At 50.7% G+C, this 17,049-nt stretch overlaps 1 protein-coding gene across 1 annotated transcript; it reads right to left on the reverse strand.

Annotated features, from left to right (window-relative positions):
* Window positions 1-230: 230 nt before the first annotated feature.
* Window positions 231-2,039, reverse strand: hoxb13a (homeobox B13a). The gene is made up of 2 exons (XM_056407654.1): window positions 1,299-2,039; window positions 231-464 (listed from the first exon to the last, which is right to left on the reverse strand). Exons 1-2 carry the CDS (start codon window positions 2,037-2,039, stop codon window positions 231-233), a joined length of 975 nt encoding a protein of 324 aa, XP_056263629.1.
* Between the last annotated feature and the right edge of the window lie 15,010 nt (window positions 2,040-17,049).

A 17,049-nucleotide genomic window follows, 5' to 3' on the forward strand; every position in this document is an offset into this window, starting at 1 on the left:
CAGAGGGCTTTGCTTCTTTTCTTTTGTCTTGGTGTGTCCTTTATGTCTGTAATATTCGTATTGGCGCACGTGTTTACGCGCAGTCCATCAGCTCCTGGTTTCCTCCTCCTCTTTTTTTTTTTTTTTAATTTCTCTCAGTCCTTTCTTTTTGTTGCTGTTTTTTTTCTGCATAACGGGCAAAACACGGCTTCACTCAATCGTCCACTGCATGCGCAGTAAAGCTGCGCACTCTACGGCGGCGCGCTGGTCTTCACTTTGGCCACGAACTTCTTCTCCTTCACCCGGCGGTTCTGGAACCAGATGGTGATCTGGCGCTCCGACAGGTTGGTGGCGGCGGAGATCTTCCTCCTCTTGTCCTTGGTGATGAACTTGTTGGCGCCGTACTCCTTCTCCAGCTCCTTCAGCTGCAGCTTGGTGTACGGGATGCGCTTCTTGCGGCCCCGGCGGAACGGCGAGCCGTCGTGCTGATGCGCCACCACATCTGGGGAGGGGGGGAGGGAGGGGGGGCAGTGTAGAGAGTGAGGGATTGTACACACACACACACACACACACACACACAACGGAAGCATCGTGTCTTGTTTTCCGGGCACAGCAGTGTTTTGGTGTCTGCCGCATGAAGCAGCCGGACAGCGACGTTTGCGCCCCGGAGCTGATCATCTCCACCCGACCACATGGTGGACGAGCATGCGGCGGATACAGTCGTATCAGTGTGTGTGTGTGTGTGTGTGTGTGTGTGTGTGTGTGTGTGTGTGTGTGTGTGTATGTCTGTGTGTGTGTCTGTGTGTGTGTGTTTACACGTTGTATCCTCTTATAATTGCCTATTTTATTATTTAATATTATTTCCATTCCATCCCTGTAATAAATAGCCTCAATAAAGATTTCAAGATTCTCGTATTTAAATAATAATTATATATATATATATACATTTATATATATACATATATTTAAATGTATATATGTGTATATATACATATATATATGTATATATACACATATATATACATTTATATATCTGTATATATATATATCCATAATTATTATCCTGCAAAATGTTAACAGTTGCAACTATTTGAGCACAATTCACCTCAATAAAGAGCGAATTATCGGGCTAACATGTACACCTTTACATAAATACTATTCATATATATATATATATATATATATACATATAATAGTGTTATTATTAGATTAAATGGCTACAATTTCTTGCTATAGTGTCATCTCACAAAATAATACACATCTGCCCGTGCGTCATTTTACAAAAGCAATGTTCCTTTGCATTTATTTAAAATAGAAACAGAACCCGGTGTACCGGCCAGCGCGGACTTCCAGAGGTGGCCGGCCTGCCCCTGGTCCTTGGAGCAGTACATCTGTCCCCCCCAGCCGTTGGTGAGAGCCCAGGGCTGGTAGCTGTCCATGGGCAGCAGGGTGTCATGGCGCGGCTCTCCGGCACCGAGCGTCTGGACCACCGACACGTCCAGGTAGCTCGCCATGGACTGGTACGGGCTCGGGTAGCCGTGGTAGAAGGCGAACTCCTTGGCCCGGTGGTTCGCGTACTCGTCCGAGTTCACCGTGGTGTCCATGTACTGCGAGCTGAGCGCCGCGGCTCCCACCGCCTGGGTGCACGACTTCAGAGAGCCCCGCCCCATCCGGCACGGGTAGTAGCCGTTACCGAAGTAGCCGTACGGCAGAGCGGTGGCGGCCGAGGAGCCCTGGTGCGACACGGCCGCCGCCGCCGGACACGGACCCGGCCCCGCCGAGCACTGCTTCCCCGAAGACCCGCCGGTGTCGCTGGAGCCCGGAGCGGACACGTCCACCGCGGGGTAGCCCGCCGAGGAGTGCACCAGACCCGGCGCGTGTCCGCCGAGAGCCGCGGCGGCCGCCGAGTGCGCCATGAGGTTGCGGCACTGGCTGGCGGCGAAGTTGCCGCTGCCCACCAGCCCCTCCATGTTCTTGTTCAGGTCGTCCAGGTTGTTGTCATACACGAACATCACCGTGTCCGCTGGCCAGCGAGGGTTGCGCACCAAGGAGGCGGTCATAGGCGCTCCTGGCTCCCGGTGTGGCTCACTTCGTCCCGGTGTCCTCTCTGTCTCTGCCCGGTGCTCCGCGCTGCGCCGCTACATCGGCTGGATGGAGGTGGAACTGGCGCGCGGTGGTCCTCAGCTGCAGCTCTCACACACGTCTCAGGTAGTCGCTCGTGTATACCTTCATGCGCACTCTCGTAGCACGCACGCGCGCTGCCGTCTCTGCTGCTCCTGTGCCGTTTAGTGGCGGTGCTCGCTCGGAGGCAAAGACTCCCGGTAAACCGGCCGGACCTCCGGTTACATCCCATCCGCAGCCTTGACGCAATAAGCCCCCATGGACAAGGAGAGGGGGGGGGGGGGGGGGGTGGGCACGTGCCCATTGGATGAGACCGGGTGATCACGTGGTGGGGGGAGAAAAAAAACAGTGGAAGAAGAGACTTGTTGGGGATGTCAGTCAAAGAAAAAATGTGTTTATGAGGCTCCAGCTGAGACACGAGGAGCTCCCGTTCCTCGCGCAGCTGCAGCGCGTCACACTAAAGTGTCTGATCTCAGGAGCACCGATATGATCACCGTGAAAAGAATGTGAGGAACCATTTGGAACAGTTTGGCGTCGTGCGTAAAGACGCGCGCGCGGGGAGCACGAGCAGTTTAAATATCATTCACGTTTTGTAAATATTGTCTCTATTTGACTGGAAGTGTGATCCACCAATAGCAGACACAATGAAGGACACGTGGTCCAGTAAAGTCTTCTAATAATGACAGAAAAGAAGATTAATGCTGATATTGTTATTAGTATTTAAAAGTCTATCTGGAGATATATTTAAATACTTGTAACCAGTACTCCTTCATGCATGAACATAAGTTTACGTTTCCATTGAATTATTTAAAATTATATTATACCAGAAGTATTTCCATTTTTTCAGCCATTTAAAAAAGAAACATGTGATTATTAAAGTAATTATAGCCGCATGGAAATTCGATATACTCTCTCTCTCTATATATATATATATATATATATATATATATATATATATATATATATATATATATATATATATATATCTTTTAGGGATTTCTGGAAATAATTTGTGGAGGTCTTTAGATATTGAGAAATGTGTCTCCGGTTCAAAGCGTCATGCACCGTCATCATTTCACCGGTTTTCTCCAACATGATTCTCCCGGTATTCTTTCTCTCTCTGCACAATAAAACACTTTTTTTAGGATTGTACTTCATGTGTAATAAGGTCGCAGTACAGGATGAGCGCGTTCTAGTTCCGCGAGGCCTTCGGGGCCCTCTGGAAGAAGAGAACATCTCGATCTGAGACTGTGAGGCGTTTAAGAACCTCTTGTTTTTTTGGTGCCATTTGCTTAAAAAAATTGCATTTTATTTTATACCGTTTGTTGTTTTTGTTGTTGTTGATTTGCTACCCGTGAGATGCACGAGCTCTTATTGCATGAGGCTAAAGATGAGCACGACGATGATATCTTGTTTTATTATATTGTGCTTGGTTCGCCGTGAAACACGTGTTTACTATTTTAAATACATCTACAATACATCTAGAGTCCACATTATGTCCAGAGACGCGTTATAGGGCATCAAATACTCGAGAATAAATATGAGTTGTTTCCCGTTCTGACGTTTATTCATCATCAATGTGATTAAACTCAGTTAAAGTCAAAACACAAAGAAGACATCAAAGGGAATCATATGAATGAATGTTGCTCCTCGAGCCGCGCGCGCGAGCCCCGGTCGACGCGCGCGATGGAAAGCTCCAGAAACGAAAGGCCTCGCGGGAACTTGTTGGTTTTATTTATATATTCGTTTGCTTATTTTTTTTGCCTTCGTTTAATTTGTATTTATTTTATTCAAACAACTGTTCGAATATCAATAATTAATGTTTGAGTGTTTGAGATTATTGAGAGTCATGTTTGGGTTTGGTGTCGCGCGCACCAGCATCACCGGGGAGGGAAGGGGTCCGAGTCCTCCCGGTGCGGGTCTGATGCGGGTCTGATGCGGGTCTGATTGCGGGTTTTATGCAGATCTGATGCGGGTCTGATGCGGGTCTGATGCGGGTCTGATGCGGGTCCTTCATCCCATCCGGACCCACTGGACCAACACGAGCCTATAAAGTATTCTGCGGGTCCAACACACAGAACCACCCAGACAGCCGGTCTCTCTCTCTCTCACATGTGGTCTGCTCTGGAGGGGGAGGGGGGGGCAGACTGCCCCGGGGGGTCAAGGTCAAGTTTAACACGGAACGGGAGAGAGGGGGAGGGGCAGACTGAAAGAGCCACAGATGTAATGGGCTCAAGTTCAAGTCCGCCGCACACCTTGAAGCCTCTTCTGTTCCTGTGCGCGTGCGCGTGCGCGTCCACAAGGAAGACGCCGTGGTGTCTCAGGATGGGCAGCCGGCCATGGTCCCGACACAACCAGTCCAACCAGTCCGGAGATCATCAACCAGACAGCACACGGTATCCCCTCCATGTGAAACATGAGACTCGTGTGTCGGATGATCAGAATGATCGATTATTTGTGTGTTTGCTCTCATATTGATCGTTGATTATAATAATTATAATATTATAATTATATCTTAAGCACGTGAAGGGTTCACGTTCAGGTGATTAATAGAATAATCCGGAATATAAATGTGTGTTGCTCACCAATTGGAAACACAAAAATGTCACTAAAACGAAAAGGAACACTATGACACAATACTACACAATATGACTCAATATGATACAATACGATACAATATGATACAATATGAAACAATACTTCACAATATGATACAATATGACACAATATGACACAATATGATACAATATGACACAATATGACACAATATGATAAAATATGAAACAATATGACACAATATGATAAAATATGATACAATATTACACAATATGATAAAATATGATACAATATTACACAATATGATACAATATGACACAATATGATACAATATGACACAATATGACACAATATGATACAATATGACACAATATGATAAAATATGATACAATATGACACAATATGACACAATATGATAACATATGATACAATATGACACAAGATGACACAATATGACACAAAATGACGTCATGGTTTGATAACACATTTCAATAATTACATCGGAAGTGCGTCATCATTTCCATTTTGAATAAACTGCAGTGATGATCCTTTGTGGATGCTGGCGGGATTATTATGTGGGGATTTTTAATAATCTGTGATTTCATTCTCATAAAAACAAACAAGTAAAGTTGTTATGAAAGTTGTCTGCAGGCTCTCGCCGATATCGCGCGTGGCATTAAATTAAATTCATAACTCTCTATTTGTTCATCAGGTGTGCAAAAGAAGAAACAAAATGTAAACAAGTCAACCCTAAAATACCTTTTTTTTTTATGTGTAAAAAGTGGAAACGAAAATACATTCAGAAGTTTTTTTGGAGACACGAGACGGCCTGAGAGAGTGATACGTATTATATTATTAGGATATATATATGCATATATATAGTAATATATTATATATATATATATATATATATAAGCATCTACCCGTCTGACTGATATTATAAATACTAAATTAGTGAAGCCATCAGAATCCGAATCAGTTTTATTGACTACAAACATAAGCAGGAGTTTTATTCCAGGTACTCGTTGTACGGCTATATGAAAATACATATAATACAATGTTAATAAAAAGCACTTTGTGTATAACTGTCATCTGATCTGATAACGGCCTCTGTCCAAAGCGCGCGCTCCCGCGACCGCGACAGTATTTAATAAGGAGAGAACTCTGAAGCTCTGACGCAGACCAACCGGAACGATGAGCCTCCGACAAGATGGATGACGTGTTTGTTTGTTTTTCTGATTATTTTCATGTTAAGATAACATAAATATAGTGACATGTCGTGTCGGCGTGCTCGTGCCGATGCCGCGTGTCTGCGTGACGTGAACATCAGTGCGCGTGCGTCTCCATCTCATCCTCTGGGTTGTGTTGATAAATAGTTATTGTGTTTTATATTCACTGATTACAAGTTCCTCATTATGATGCCACTTATTTTATTTTGTTTTATTTTATGTATTTTGCCTTGGTCAAGGATATATATATATGTATATATATATACATATATATACATACATTTATATATCCATATGTATGTATACATACATATATATATGTATATATATATGTATATATACGTGTGTGTATCTGTGTGTGTGTGTGTGCGTGTGTGTGTGTTTGTGTGTCATATGTATTCATGGTGAAGCAACATATTGGTGGTTTTATTTGTACCTTGTTGATTTTCTGATTATTTCTGTTTCGTTGTCGTTGTTTTTTTAATATTTAATTTGTCTTTAAAAATAAAACTGAAAGTGTGTGTGTGTGTCGGTGGGGGGGGGGGGGGGTACATACAATGCTTTATCTTTCCATACATGTATAGCTGTGATAACTTTTTGAGTGTCAGAAAAAAATGTATATTTCCACCAGATTTAATAAACATTTCCAGATATTCTTTTCCTCCAACATCATTTCACTTCACTAAATATGTACAATATCTGTTCAAATAAACCGAAAATAGGTTGTTGTGTCAGAGGGTGTCACCTCTTCACTCACCCTCCAGCTGCAATGCATTCTGGTCTATTCCCACCTCATCTTGAGTGGACATGAGGCGCTGAGCGGTGACATGTGGACACGGATCAAACGCCACGGAGCAAACGCCACGGAGCTGCTGATACATGAACAATTAAAATAAAACAAAAGCAAATTGACACAAATAGTTGATTATTAATACGTGTTTCATATTTCCAGAGACAATCAGCTTCTTAAAGGAGCCTCATGAGGAGCATGAGGAGAGGCCTCCTCTCAGGGAGCATGAGGAGAGGCCTCCTCTTAGAGAACATGAGGAGAGGCCTCCTCTCAGGGAACATGAGGAGAGGCCTTCTCTCAGGGAACATGATGAGAGGCCTCCTCTCAGGGAACACGAGGAGAGGCCTCCTCTCAGGGAACATGAGGAGAGGCCTCCTCTTAGGGAACATGATGAGAGGCCTCCTCTGAGGGAACATGAGGAGAGGCCTCCTCTTAGGGAGCATGAGGAGGGGCCTCCTCTTAGGGAACATGATGAGAGGCCTCCTCTCAGGGAACATGAGGAGAGGCCTCCTCTCAGGGAACATGAGGAGAGGCCTCCTCTGAGGGAACATGAGGAGAGGCCTCCTCTTAGGGAGCATGAGGAGAGGCCTCCTCTCAGGGAGCATGAGGAGAGGCCTCCTCTTAGGGAACATGATGAGAGGCCTCCTCTCAGGGAACATGAGGAGAGGCCTCTCAGGGAACATGAGGAGAGGCCTCCTCTCAGGGAACACGAGGAGAGGCCTCCTCTTAGGGAACATGATGAGAGGCGTCCTCTGAGGGAACATGAGGAGAGGCCTCCTCTCAGGGAGCATGAGGAAAGGCCTCCTCTTAGGGAGCATGAGGAGAGGCCTCCTCTCAGGGAGCATGAGGAGAGGCCTCCTCTCAGGGAACATGAGGAGAGGCCTCCTCTTAGAGAACATGAGGAGAGGCCTCCTCTTAGAGAACATGAGGAGAGGCCTCCTCTTAGAGAACATGAGGAGAGGCCTCCTCTTAGGGAACATGATGAGAGGCCTCCTCTTAGAGAACATGAGGAGAGGCCTCCTCTTAGAGATCATGAGGAGAGGCCTCCTCTTAGGGAACATGATGAGAGGCCTCCTCTGAGGGAGCATGAGGAGAGGCCTCCTCTCAGGGAACATGAGGAGAGGCCTCCTCTTAGGGAACATGATGAGAGGCGTCCTCTGAGGGAACATGAGGAGAGGCCTCCTCTCAGGGAGCATGAGGAGAGGCCTCCTCTTAGGGAGCATGAGGAGAGGCCTCCTCTCAGGGAGCATGAGGAGAGGCCTCCTCTTAGGGAACATGATGAGATGCGTCCTCTGAGGGAACATGAGGAGAGGCCTCCTCTCAGGGAGCATGAGGAGAGGCCTCCTCTGAGGGAACATGAGGAGAGGCCTTCTCTCAGGGAACACGAGGAGAGGCCTCCTCTCAGGGAACACGAGGAGAGGCCTCCTCTCAGGGAGCATGAGGAAAGGCCTCCTCTTAGGGAGCATGAGGAGTAGGGATGAGAATTGATACGATTTTAACGATTCCGATACCTTATCGATTCCTGCTTATCGATTCGATTCCTTATCGATTCTCTTATCGATTATTTTGGGCAAGGGGTGAAAAAAAGAGCACAAACGGGTTTATTCACATTAATTTTCTTTTATATAATGCTGCACACACACAGTATGTATACATACACATTTACTTTTTTTAAATCACCAAAAACATTTATACGATATTACTCTTGAACTTAAAATAAAACTTACATAACTTAAATAAAATGTATTCTGTTTAATTTAAACATGTTCCTAGAAATTACAGTGCTCCTTCCTTTTTTTAAAGGGTATATGAACTGAGCTGCCAAAAATGAAACTAGCAGTGGCAAATACCAAGTGTGCAACCATCAATTGTATGGATCATAAACAATTCTTGTGCAGAAAAATAAGCATGTCTGCTTTCTCCGGGAGGATACGCGATCTCTCAGGACTTATTGTGTCTCCAGCCGTGGAGAACACTCTCTCAGATGGGGTGGAGGATGAACACAAAGATATGAGGAGGTGTACAAGACGTGCTGTAGCCTGTGACCCAGACGACCAGCCTCTGAACCGGTCTGACTCTGAACCTCATCAGCTAAATGGGATGGCAATGGAGATTATTTATATAGTGAAAGCTGGTTTACACAATGAAATAAATGGCACGAACAAAATCGCTGAATTTGCTGAGCTGACATAAAGCCACATTAAGAGGGGAGGCAAACACTACCTCGCCTCAATGTAGGGTGACAATGGAAGATTCTGTAGCTAAGCTAGCATAGCTATATGCTAAGTTTAATAATGGATTAAAAATCGATATGCTCAGTTTAATAATGGGTTAACACGATAACGCGAACGTCTGCTGATAACACACGCCCTCCAATAATTAATACCGTTACGATCAAACATTTCTCAAAACTGGACTATAAATCCAAACGTGAAGTGATCGATAATGGGACCAATGCCTTAGCTCAAATGTGTGCTTCAAACGAAGGGACAGAAGATAACTTGATCGACTCCACACAATAAAGGCAAATTGCTTCACACAGTGAGTGGTTGTGATCACTTTTGAGGAGTTTACCTTGGACAGAAAGAGATGAAGCCGGCGTTAGCTGAGCTGCTGCATCGAACACATGACATTCCTGTCATTTAATTCCGTGCATGTTCAAATGCTTCTTCATATTAGTTGTATTTCCTCCCTTCGACGAAATAGATTTTTGACACACGTTACAAGTGGCGTAGTTGTCATTTTGTCTTGTGAAATAGAGCCAAACTTTAGAGCGCTTCTGCCTAGTTGCCATGTTTGCTGCAGTCTGAAGAAACTAAAAAAGTTCGCGCATGCGCAACGCCACAGAGGACCGTTAGCAGAACCGTTAAAGAATTTGGCTAACGATCCCAAACAATCGGTTCACTGGGAACCGGTTCTAAAACAGAACCGGTTCTCGATGCCCATCCCTAATGAGGAGAGGCCTCCTCTCAGGGAGCATGAGGAGAGGCCTCCTCTGAGGGAACATGAGGAGAGGCCTCCTCTCAGGGAACATGAGGAGAGGCCTCCTCTTAGAGAACACGATGAGAGGCCTCCTCTGAGGGAACATGAGGAGAGGCCTCCTCTCAGGGAGCATGAGGAGAGGCCTCCTCTTAGGGAACATGATGAGAAGCCTCCTCTCAGGGAGCATGAGGAGAGGCCTCCTTTTAGGGAACATGAGGAGAGGCCTCCTCATAGGGAACATGATGAGAGGCCTCGTCTGAGGGAGCATGAGGAGAGGCCTCCTCTTAGGGAACATGATGAGAGGCCTCCTCTCAGGGAGCATGAGGAGAGGCCTCCTCTTAGGGAACATGAGGAGAGGCCTCCTCTTAGAGAACATGAGGAGAGGCCTCCTCTTAGGGAACATGATGAGAGGCCTCCTCTGAGGGAGCATGAGGAGAGGCCTCCTCTTAGAGAACATGAGGAGAGGCCTCCTCTTAGAGATCATGAGGAGAGGCCTCCTCTTAGGGAACATGATGAGAGGCCTCCTCTGAGGGAGCATGAGGAGAGGCCTCCTCTCAGGGAACATGCGGAGAGGCCTCCTCTTAGGGAACATGATGAGAGGCGTCCTCTGAGGGAACATGAGGAGAGGCCTCCTCTCAGGGAGCATGAGGAGAGGCCTCCTCTTAGGGAGCATGAGGAGAGGCCTCCTCTCAGGGAGCATGAGGAGAGGCCTCCTCTTAGGGAACATGATGAGAGGCGTCCTCTGAGGGAACATGAGGAGAGGCCTCCTCTCAGGGAGCATGAGGAGAGGCCTCCTCTTAGAGAACATGAGGAGAGGCCTCCTCTCAGGGAGCATGAGGAGAGGCCTCCTCTCAGGGAGCATGAGGAGAGGCCTCCTCTGAGGGAACATGAGGAGAGGCCTCCTCTCAGGGAACATGAGGAGAGGCCTCCTCTTAGAGAACATGAGGAGAGGCCTCCTCTGAGGGAACATGAGGAGAGGCCTCCTCTCAGGGAGCATGAGGAGAGGCCTCCTCTTAGGGAACATGATGAGAGGCCTCCTCTCAGGGAGCATGAGGAGAGGCCTCCTCTTAGGGAACATGAGGAGAGGCCTCCTCATAGGGAACATGATGAGAGGCCTCGTCTGAGGGAGCATGAGGAGAGGCCTCCTCTTAGGGAACATGATGAGAGGCCTCCTCTCAGGGAGCATGAGGAGAGGCCTCCTCTTAGAGAACATGAGGAGAGGCCTCCTCTTAGGGAACATGATGAGAGGCCTCCTCTCAGGGAGCATGAGGAGAGGCCTCCTCTTAGAGAACATGAGGAGAGGCCTCCTCTTAGAGATCATGAGGAGAGGCCTCCTCTTAGGGAACATGATGAGAGGCCTCCTCTGAGGGAGCATGAGGAGAGGCCTCCTCTCAGGGAACATGAGGAGGCCTCCTCTTAGGGAACATGATGAGAGGCCTCCTCTTAGGGAACATGAGGAGAGGCCTCCTCTCAGGGAACATGAGGAGAGGCCTCCTCTTAGGGAGCATGAGGAGAGGCCTCCTCTCAGGGAACATGAGGAGAGGCCTCCTCTGAGGGAACATGAGGAGAGGCCTCCTCTCAGGGAACATGAGGAGAGGCCTCCTCTCAGGGAGCATGAGGAGAGGCCTCCTCTAGGGAGCATGAGGAGAGGCCTCCTCAGGGAACATGAGGAGAGGCCTCCTCTCAGGGAACATGAGGAGAGGCCTCCTCTTAGAGAACATGAGGAGAGGCCTCCTCTCAGGGAACATGAGGAGAGGCCTCCTCTCAGGGAACATGAGGAGAGGCCTCCTCTCAGGGAACACGAGAAGAGGCCTCCTCTCAGGGAACATGAGGAGAGGCCTCCTCTCAGGGAACACGAGGAGAGGCCTCCTCTTAGGGAACATGATGAGAGGCGTCCTCTGAGGGAACATGAGGAGAGGCCTCCTCTCAGGGAGCATGAGGAAAGGCCTCCTCTTAGGGAGCATGAGGAGAGGCCTCCTCTCAGGGAGCATGAGGAGAGGCCTCCTCTGAGGGAACATGAGGAGAGGCCTCCTCTCAGGGAACATGAGGAGAGCCCTCCTCTCAGGGAACACGAGGAGAGGCCTCCTCTTAGGGAACACGATGAGAGGCCTCCTCTGAGGGAACATGAGGAGAGGCCTCCTCTCAGGGAACATGATGAGAAGCCTCCTCTCAGGTAGCATGAGGAGAGGCCTCCTTTTAGGGAACATGAGGAGAGGCCTCCTCTCAGGGAACATGAGGAGAGGCCTCCTCTTAGAGAACATGAGGAGAGGCCTCCTCTTAGGGAACATGATGAGAGGCCTCCTCTGAGGGAGCATGAGGAGAGGCCTCCTCTCAGGGAACATGAGGAGAGGCCTCCTCTTAGGGAACATGATGAGAGGCCTCCTCTCAGGGAGCATGAGGAGAGGCCTCCTCTTAGAGAACATGAGGAGAGGCCTCCTCTTAGAGATCATGAGGAGAGGCCTCCTCTCAGGGAACATGCGGAGAGGCCTCCTCTTAGGGAACATGCGGAGAGGCCTCCTCTTAGGGAGCATGAGGAGAGGCCTCCTCTCAGGGAGCATGAGGAGAGGCCTCCTCTCAGGGAGCATTAGGAGAGGCCTCCTCTGAGGGAACATGAGGAGAGGCCTCCTCTGAGGGAGCATGAGGAGAGGCCTCCTCTCAGGGAACAAGAGGAGAGGCCTCCTCTGAGGGAGCATGAGGAGAGGCCTCCTCTGAGGGAGCATGAGGAGAGGCCTCCTCTCAGGGAACATGAGGAGAGGCCTCCTCTCAGGGAACATGAGGAGAGGCCTCCTCTTAGAGAACATGAGGAGAGGCCTCCTCAGGGAACATGAGGAGAGGCCTCCTCTCAGGGAACATGAGGAGAGGCCTCCTCTGAGGGAACATGAGGAGAGGCCTCCTCTCAGGGAACATGAGGAGAGGCCTCCTCTTAGGGAACATGATGAGAGGCCTCCTCTGAGGGAACATGAGGAGAGGCCTCCTCTGAGGGAGCATGAGGAGAGGCCTCCTCTCAGGGAGCATGAGGAGAGGCCTCCTCTTAGGGAACATGATGAGAGGCCTCCTCTCAGGGAACATGAGGAGAGGCCTCCTCTCAGGGAACATGAGGAGAGGCCTCTCAGGGAACATGAGGAGAGGCCTCCTCTCAGGGAACATGAGGAGAGGCCTCCTCTGAGGGAACATGAGGAGAGGCCTCCTCTTAGGGAACATGAGGAGAGGCCTCCTCTGAGGGAACATGAGGAGAGGCCTCCTCTCAGGGAACATGAGGAGAGGCCTCCTCTAGGGAACATGAGGAGGCCTCCTCAGGGAACATGAGGAGAGGCCTCTCAGGAACATGATGAGGCCTCTAGGGAACATGAGAGGCCTCCTCTCAGGGAACATGAGGAGAGGCCTCTCAGGGAACATGAGGAGAGGCCTCCTCTAGGGAACATGAGGAGAGGCCTCCTCTAGGGAACATGAGGAGAGGCCTCCTCTCAGGGAACATGAGGAGAGGCCTCCTCTAGGGAACATGAGGAGAGGCCTCTCTAGGGAACATGAGGAGAGGCCTCTCAGGGAACATGAGGAGAGGCCTCCTCTAGGGAACATGAGGAGAGGCCTCCTCTCAGGAACATGAGGAGAGGCCTCCTCTTAGGGAACATGAGGAGAGGCCTCTCTGAGGGAACATGATGAGAGGCCTCTCTGAGGAACATGAGGAGAGGCCTCCTCTAGGACATGAGGAGAGGCCTCCTCTCAGGGAACATGAGGAGAGGCCTTCTCTTAGGGAACATGATGAGAGGCCTCTGAGAACATGAGGAGAGGCCTCCTCAGGGAACATGATGAGAGGCCTCCTCTGAGGGAACATGAGGAGAGGCCTCCTCTAGGGAACATGAGGAGAGGCCTCTCTTAGGAACATGATGAGAGGCCTCCTCTGAGGGAACATGAGGAGAGGCCACCTCTCAGGGAACATGATGAGAGGCCTCTAGGGAACATGAGGAGAGGCCTCCTCTAGGGAACATGAGGAGAGGCCTCCTCTAGGGAACATGATGAGGCCTCCAGGAACATGAGGAGAGGCCTCCTCAGGGAACATGAGGAGAGGCCTCTCTAGGGAACATGAGGAGAGGCCTCCTCAGGGAACATGAGGAGAGGCCTCCTCTAGGGAACATGAGGAGAGGCCTCCTCTCAGGGAGCATGAGGAGAGGCCTCCTCTAGGGAACATGAGGAGAGGCCTCTCAGGGAACATGAGGAGAGGCCTCCTCTCAGGAACATGAGGAGAGGCCTCCTCAGGGAACATGAGGAGAGGCCTCCTCAGGAACATGAGGAGAGGCCTCCTCTCAGGGAACATGAGGAGAGGCCTCCTCAGGGAACATGAGGAGAGGCCTCCTCTAGGGAACAGGAGAGGCCTCTCAGGGAACATGAGGAGGCCTCCTCAGGGAACATGAGGAGAGGCCTCCTCAGGGAACATGAGGAGAGGCCTCCTCTAGGGAACATGAGGAGAGGCCTCTCTAGGAACATGAGGAGAGGCCTCCTCTCAGGGAACATGAGGAGAGGCCTCCTCTAGGGAACATGAGAGAGGCCTCCTCTAGGGAACATGAGGAGAGGCCTCCTCTAGGGAACATGAGGAGAGGCCTCTCAGGGAACATGAGGAGAGGCCTCCTCAGGGAACATGAGGAGAGGCCTCCTCTAGGGAACATGAGAGAGGCCTCTCAGGAACATGAGGAGGCCTCTCTAGGGAACATGAGAGAGGCCTCCTCTAGGGAACATGAGGAGAGGCCTCCTCTTAGGGAACATGAGGAGAGGCCTCTAGGGAACATGAGGAGAGGCCTCCTCAGGGAACATGAGAGAGGCCTCCTCTCAGGGAACATGAGGAGAGGCCTCCTCTCAGGGAACATGAGGAGAGGCCTCCTCTCAGGGAACATGAGGAGAGGCCTCCTCTCAGGAACATGAGGAGAGGCCTCCTCTGAGGGAACATGAGAGAGGCCTCCTCAGGGAACATGAGGAGAGGCCTCCTCTTAGGGAACATGAGGAGAGGCCTCTCAGGGAACATGAGGAGAGGCCTCCTCTCAGGAACATGAGGAGAGGCCTCCTCTCAGGGAACATGAGGAGAGGCCTCCTCTCAGGGAACATGAGAGAGGCCTCCTCTCAGGGAACATGAGGAGAGGCCTCCTCAGGGAACATGAGGAGAGGCCTCCTCTTGGGAACATGATGAGAGGCCTCCTCTCAGGGAACATGAGGAGAGGCCTCCTCAGGGAACATGAGGAGAGGCCTCCTCTCAGGGAACATGAGGAGAGGCCTCCTCAGGGAACATGAGGAGAGGCCTCCTCTCAGGGAACATGAGGAGGCCTCCTCTAGGGAACATGAGGAGAGGCCTCCTCTGAGGAACATGAGGAGAGGCCTCCTCAGGGAACATGAGGAGAGGCCTCCTCTAGGGAACATGAGGAGAGGCCTCCTCTGAGGGAACATGAGGAGAGGCCTCCTCAGGGAACATGAGGAGAGGCCTCCTCAGGGAACATGAGGAGAGGCCTCCTCTAGGGAACATGAGGAGAGGCCTCCTCTAGGGAACATGAGGAGAGGCCTCTCTAGGGAACATGAGAGAGGCCTCCTCTAGGGAACATGAGGAGAGGCCTCCTCTCAGGGAACATGAGGAGAGGCCTCCTCTGAGGGAACATGAGGAGAGGCCTCCTCTAGGGAACATGAGAGAGGCCTCCTCTGAGGGAACATGAGGAGAGGCCTCCTCTAGGGAACATGAGGAGAGGCCTCCTCTCAGGGAACACGAGGTGAGGCCTCCTCTGAGGGAACATGAGGAGAGGCCTCCTCTGGGGAACATGAGGAGAGGCCTCCTCTAGGGAACATGAGGAGAGGCCTCCTCTAGGGAACATGAGGAGAGGCCTCTTAGGGAACATGAGGAGAGGCCTCCTCTCAGGGAACATGAGGAGAGGCCTCCTCTAGGGAACATGAGGAGAGGCCTCCTCTTAGGGAGCATGAGGAGAGGCCACCTCTGAGGGAACATGAGAGAGGCCTCCTCTCAGGAACATGAGGAGAGGCCTCCTCTCAGGGAACATGAGGAGAGGCCTCCTCAGGGAACATGAGGAGAGGCCTCCTCTAGGGAACATGAGGAGAGGCCTCCTCTAGGGAACATGAGGAGAGGCCTCCTCTCGGGAACATGAGGAGAGGCCTCCTCTAGGGAACATGAGGAGAGGCCTCTCTAGGGAACATGAGGAGAGGCCTCCTCAGGGAACATGAGGAGAGGCCTCCTCTAGGGAACATGAGGAGAGGCCTCCTCTCAGGGAACATGAGGAGAGGCCTCCTCAGGGAACATGAGGAGAGGCCTCTTAGGGAACATGAGGAGAGGCCTCCTCTAGGGAACATGAGAGAGGCCTCCTCTAGGGAACATGAGGAGAGGCCTCCTCTAGGGAACATGAGGAGAGGCCTCCTCTCAGGGACATGAGGAGAGGCCTCCTCTAGGGAACATGAGGAGAGGCCTCCTCTTAGGGAACATGAGGAGAGGCCTCCTCAGGGAACATGAGGAGAGGCCTCCTCTAGGAACATGAGGAGAGGCCTCCTCAGGGAACATGAGGAGAGGCCTCCTCAGGGAACATGAGGAGAGGCCTCCTCTGAGGGAACATGAGGAGAGGCCTCCTCTAGGGAACATGAGGAGAGGCCTCCTCTAGGGAACATGAGGAGAGGCCTCCTCTGGGCGAACATGAGAAGACGCCTCCTCTAGGGAACATGAGGAGAGGCCTCCTCTAGGGAACATGAGGAGAGGCCTCCTCTAGGGAACATGAGGAGAGGCCTCCTCTCAGGGAACATGAGGAGAGGCCTCCTCAGGGAACATGAGGAGAGGCCTCCTCTAGGGAACATGAGAGGCCTCCTCTCAGGGAACATGAGGAGAGGCCTCCTCTTAGAGAACATGAGGAGAGGCCTCCTCTCAGGGAACATGAGGAGAGGCCTCCTCTGAGGGAACATGAGGAGAGGCCTCCTCTGAGGGAGCATGAGGAGAGGCCTCCTCTGAGGGAACATGAGGAGAGGCCTCCTCTCAGGGAACATGAGGAAAGGCCTCCTCTCAGGGAACATGAGGAGAGGCCTCCTCTAGGGAACATGAGAGAGGCCTCCTCTAGGGAACATGAGGAGAGGCCTCCTCTAGGAACATGAGGAGAGGCCTCCTCAGGGAACATGAGGAGGCCTCCTCTCAGGGAACATGAGGAGAGGCCTCCTCTCAGGGAACATGAGGAGAGGCCTCCTCTGGGGAACATGAGGAGAGGCCTCCTCAGGGAACATGAGGAGAGGCCTCCTCTGAGGGAACATGAGGAGAGGCCTCCTCTCAGGGAACATGAGGAGGCCTCCTCTCAGGAACATGAGGAGAGGCCTCCTCAGGGAACATGAGGAGAGGCCTCCTCTCAGGGAACATGAGGAGAGGCCTCCTCT

The sequence above is a fragment of the Pseudoliparis swirei genome, chromosome 23 (assembly GCF_029220125.1).
Source record: "Pseudoliparis swirei isolate HS2019 ecotype Mariana Trench chromosome 23, NWPU_hadal_v1, whole genome shotgun sequence".
NCBI classification, from domain to species: domain Eukaryota; kingdom Metazoa; phylum Chordata; class Actinopteri; order Perciformes; family Liparidae; genus Pseudoliparis; species Pseudoliparis swirei.

What these genes read in the sequence shown, in the direction of transcription:
- hoxb13a (XM_056407654.1), bottom strand. Translation starts at nt 2,039, where the DNA reads ATGACCGCCTCCTTGGTGCGCAACCCTCGCTGGCCAGCGGACACGGTG. An exon ending in TGGCCGGTACACCGGGTTCT is followed by an intron (nt 465 to 1,298) that starts GTTTCTATTTTA and finishes GTGGCGCATCAG; the next exon opens with CACGACGGCTCGCCGTTCCG.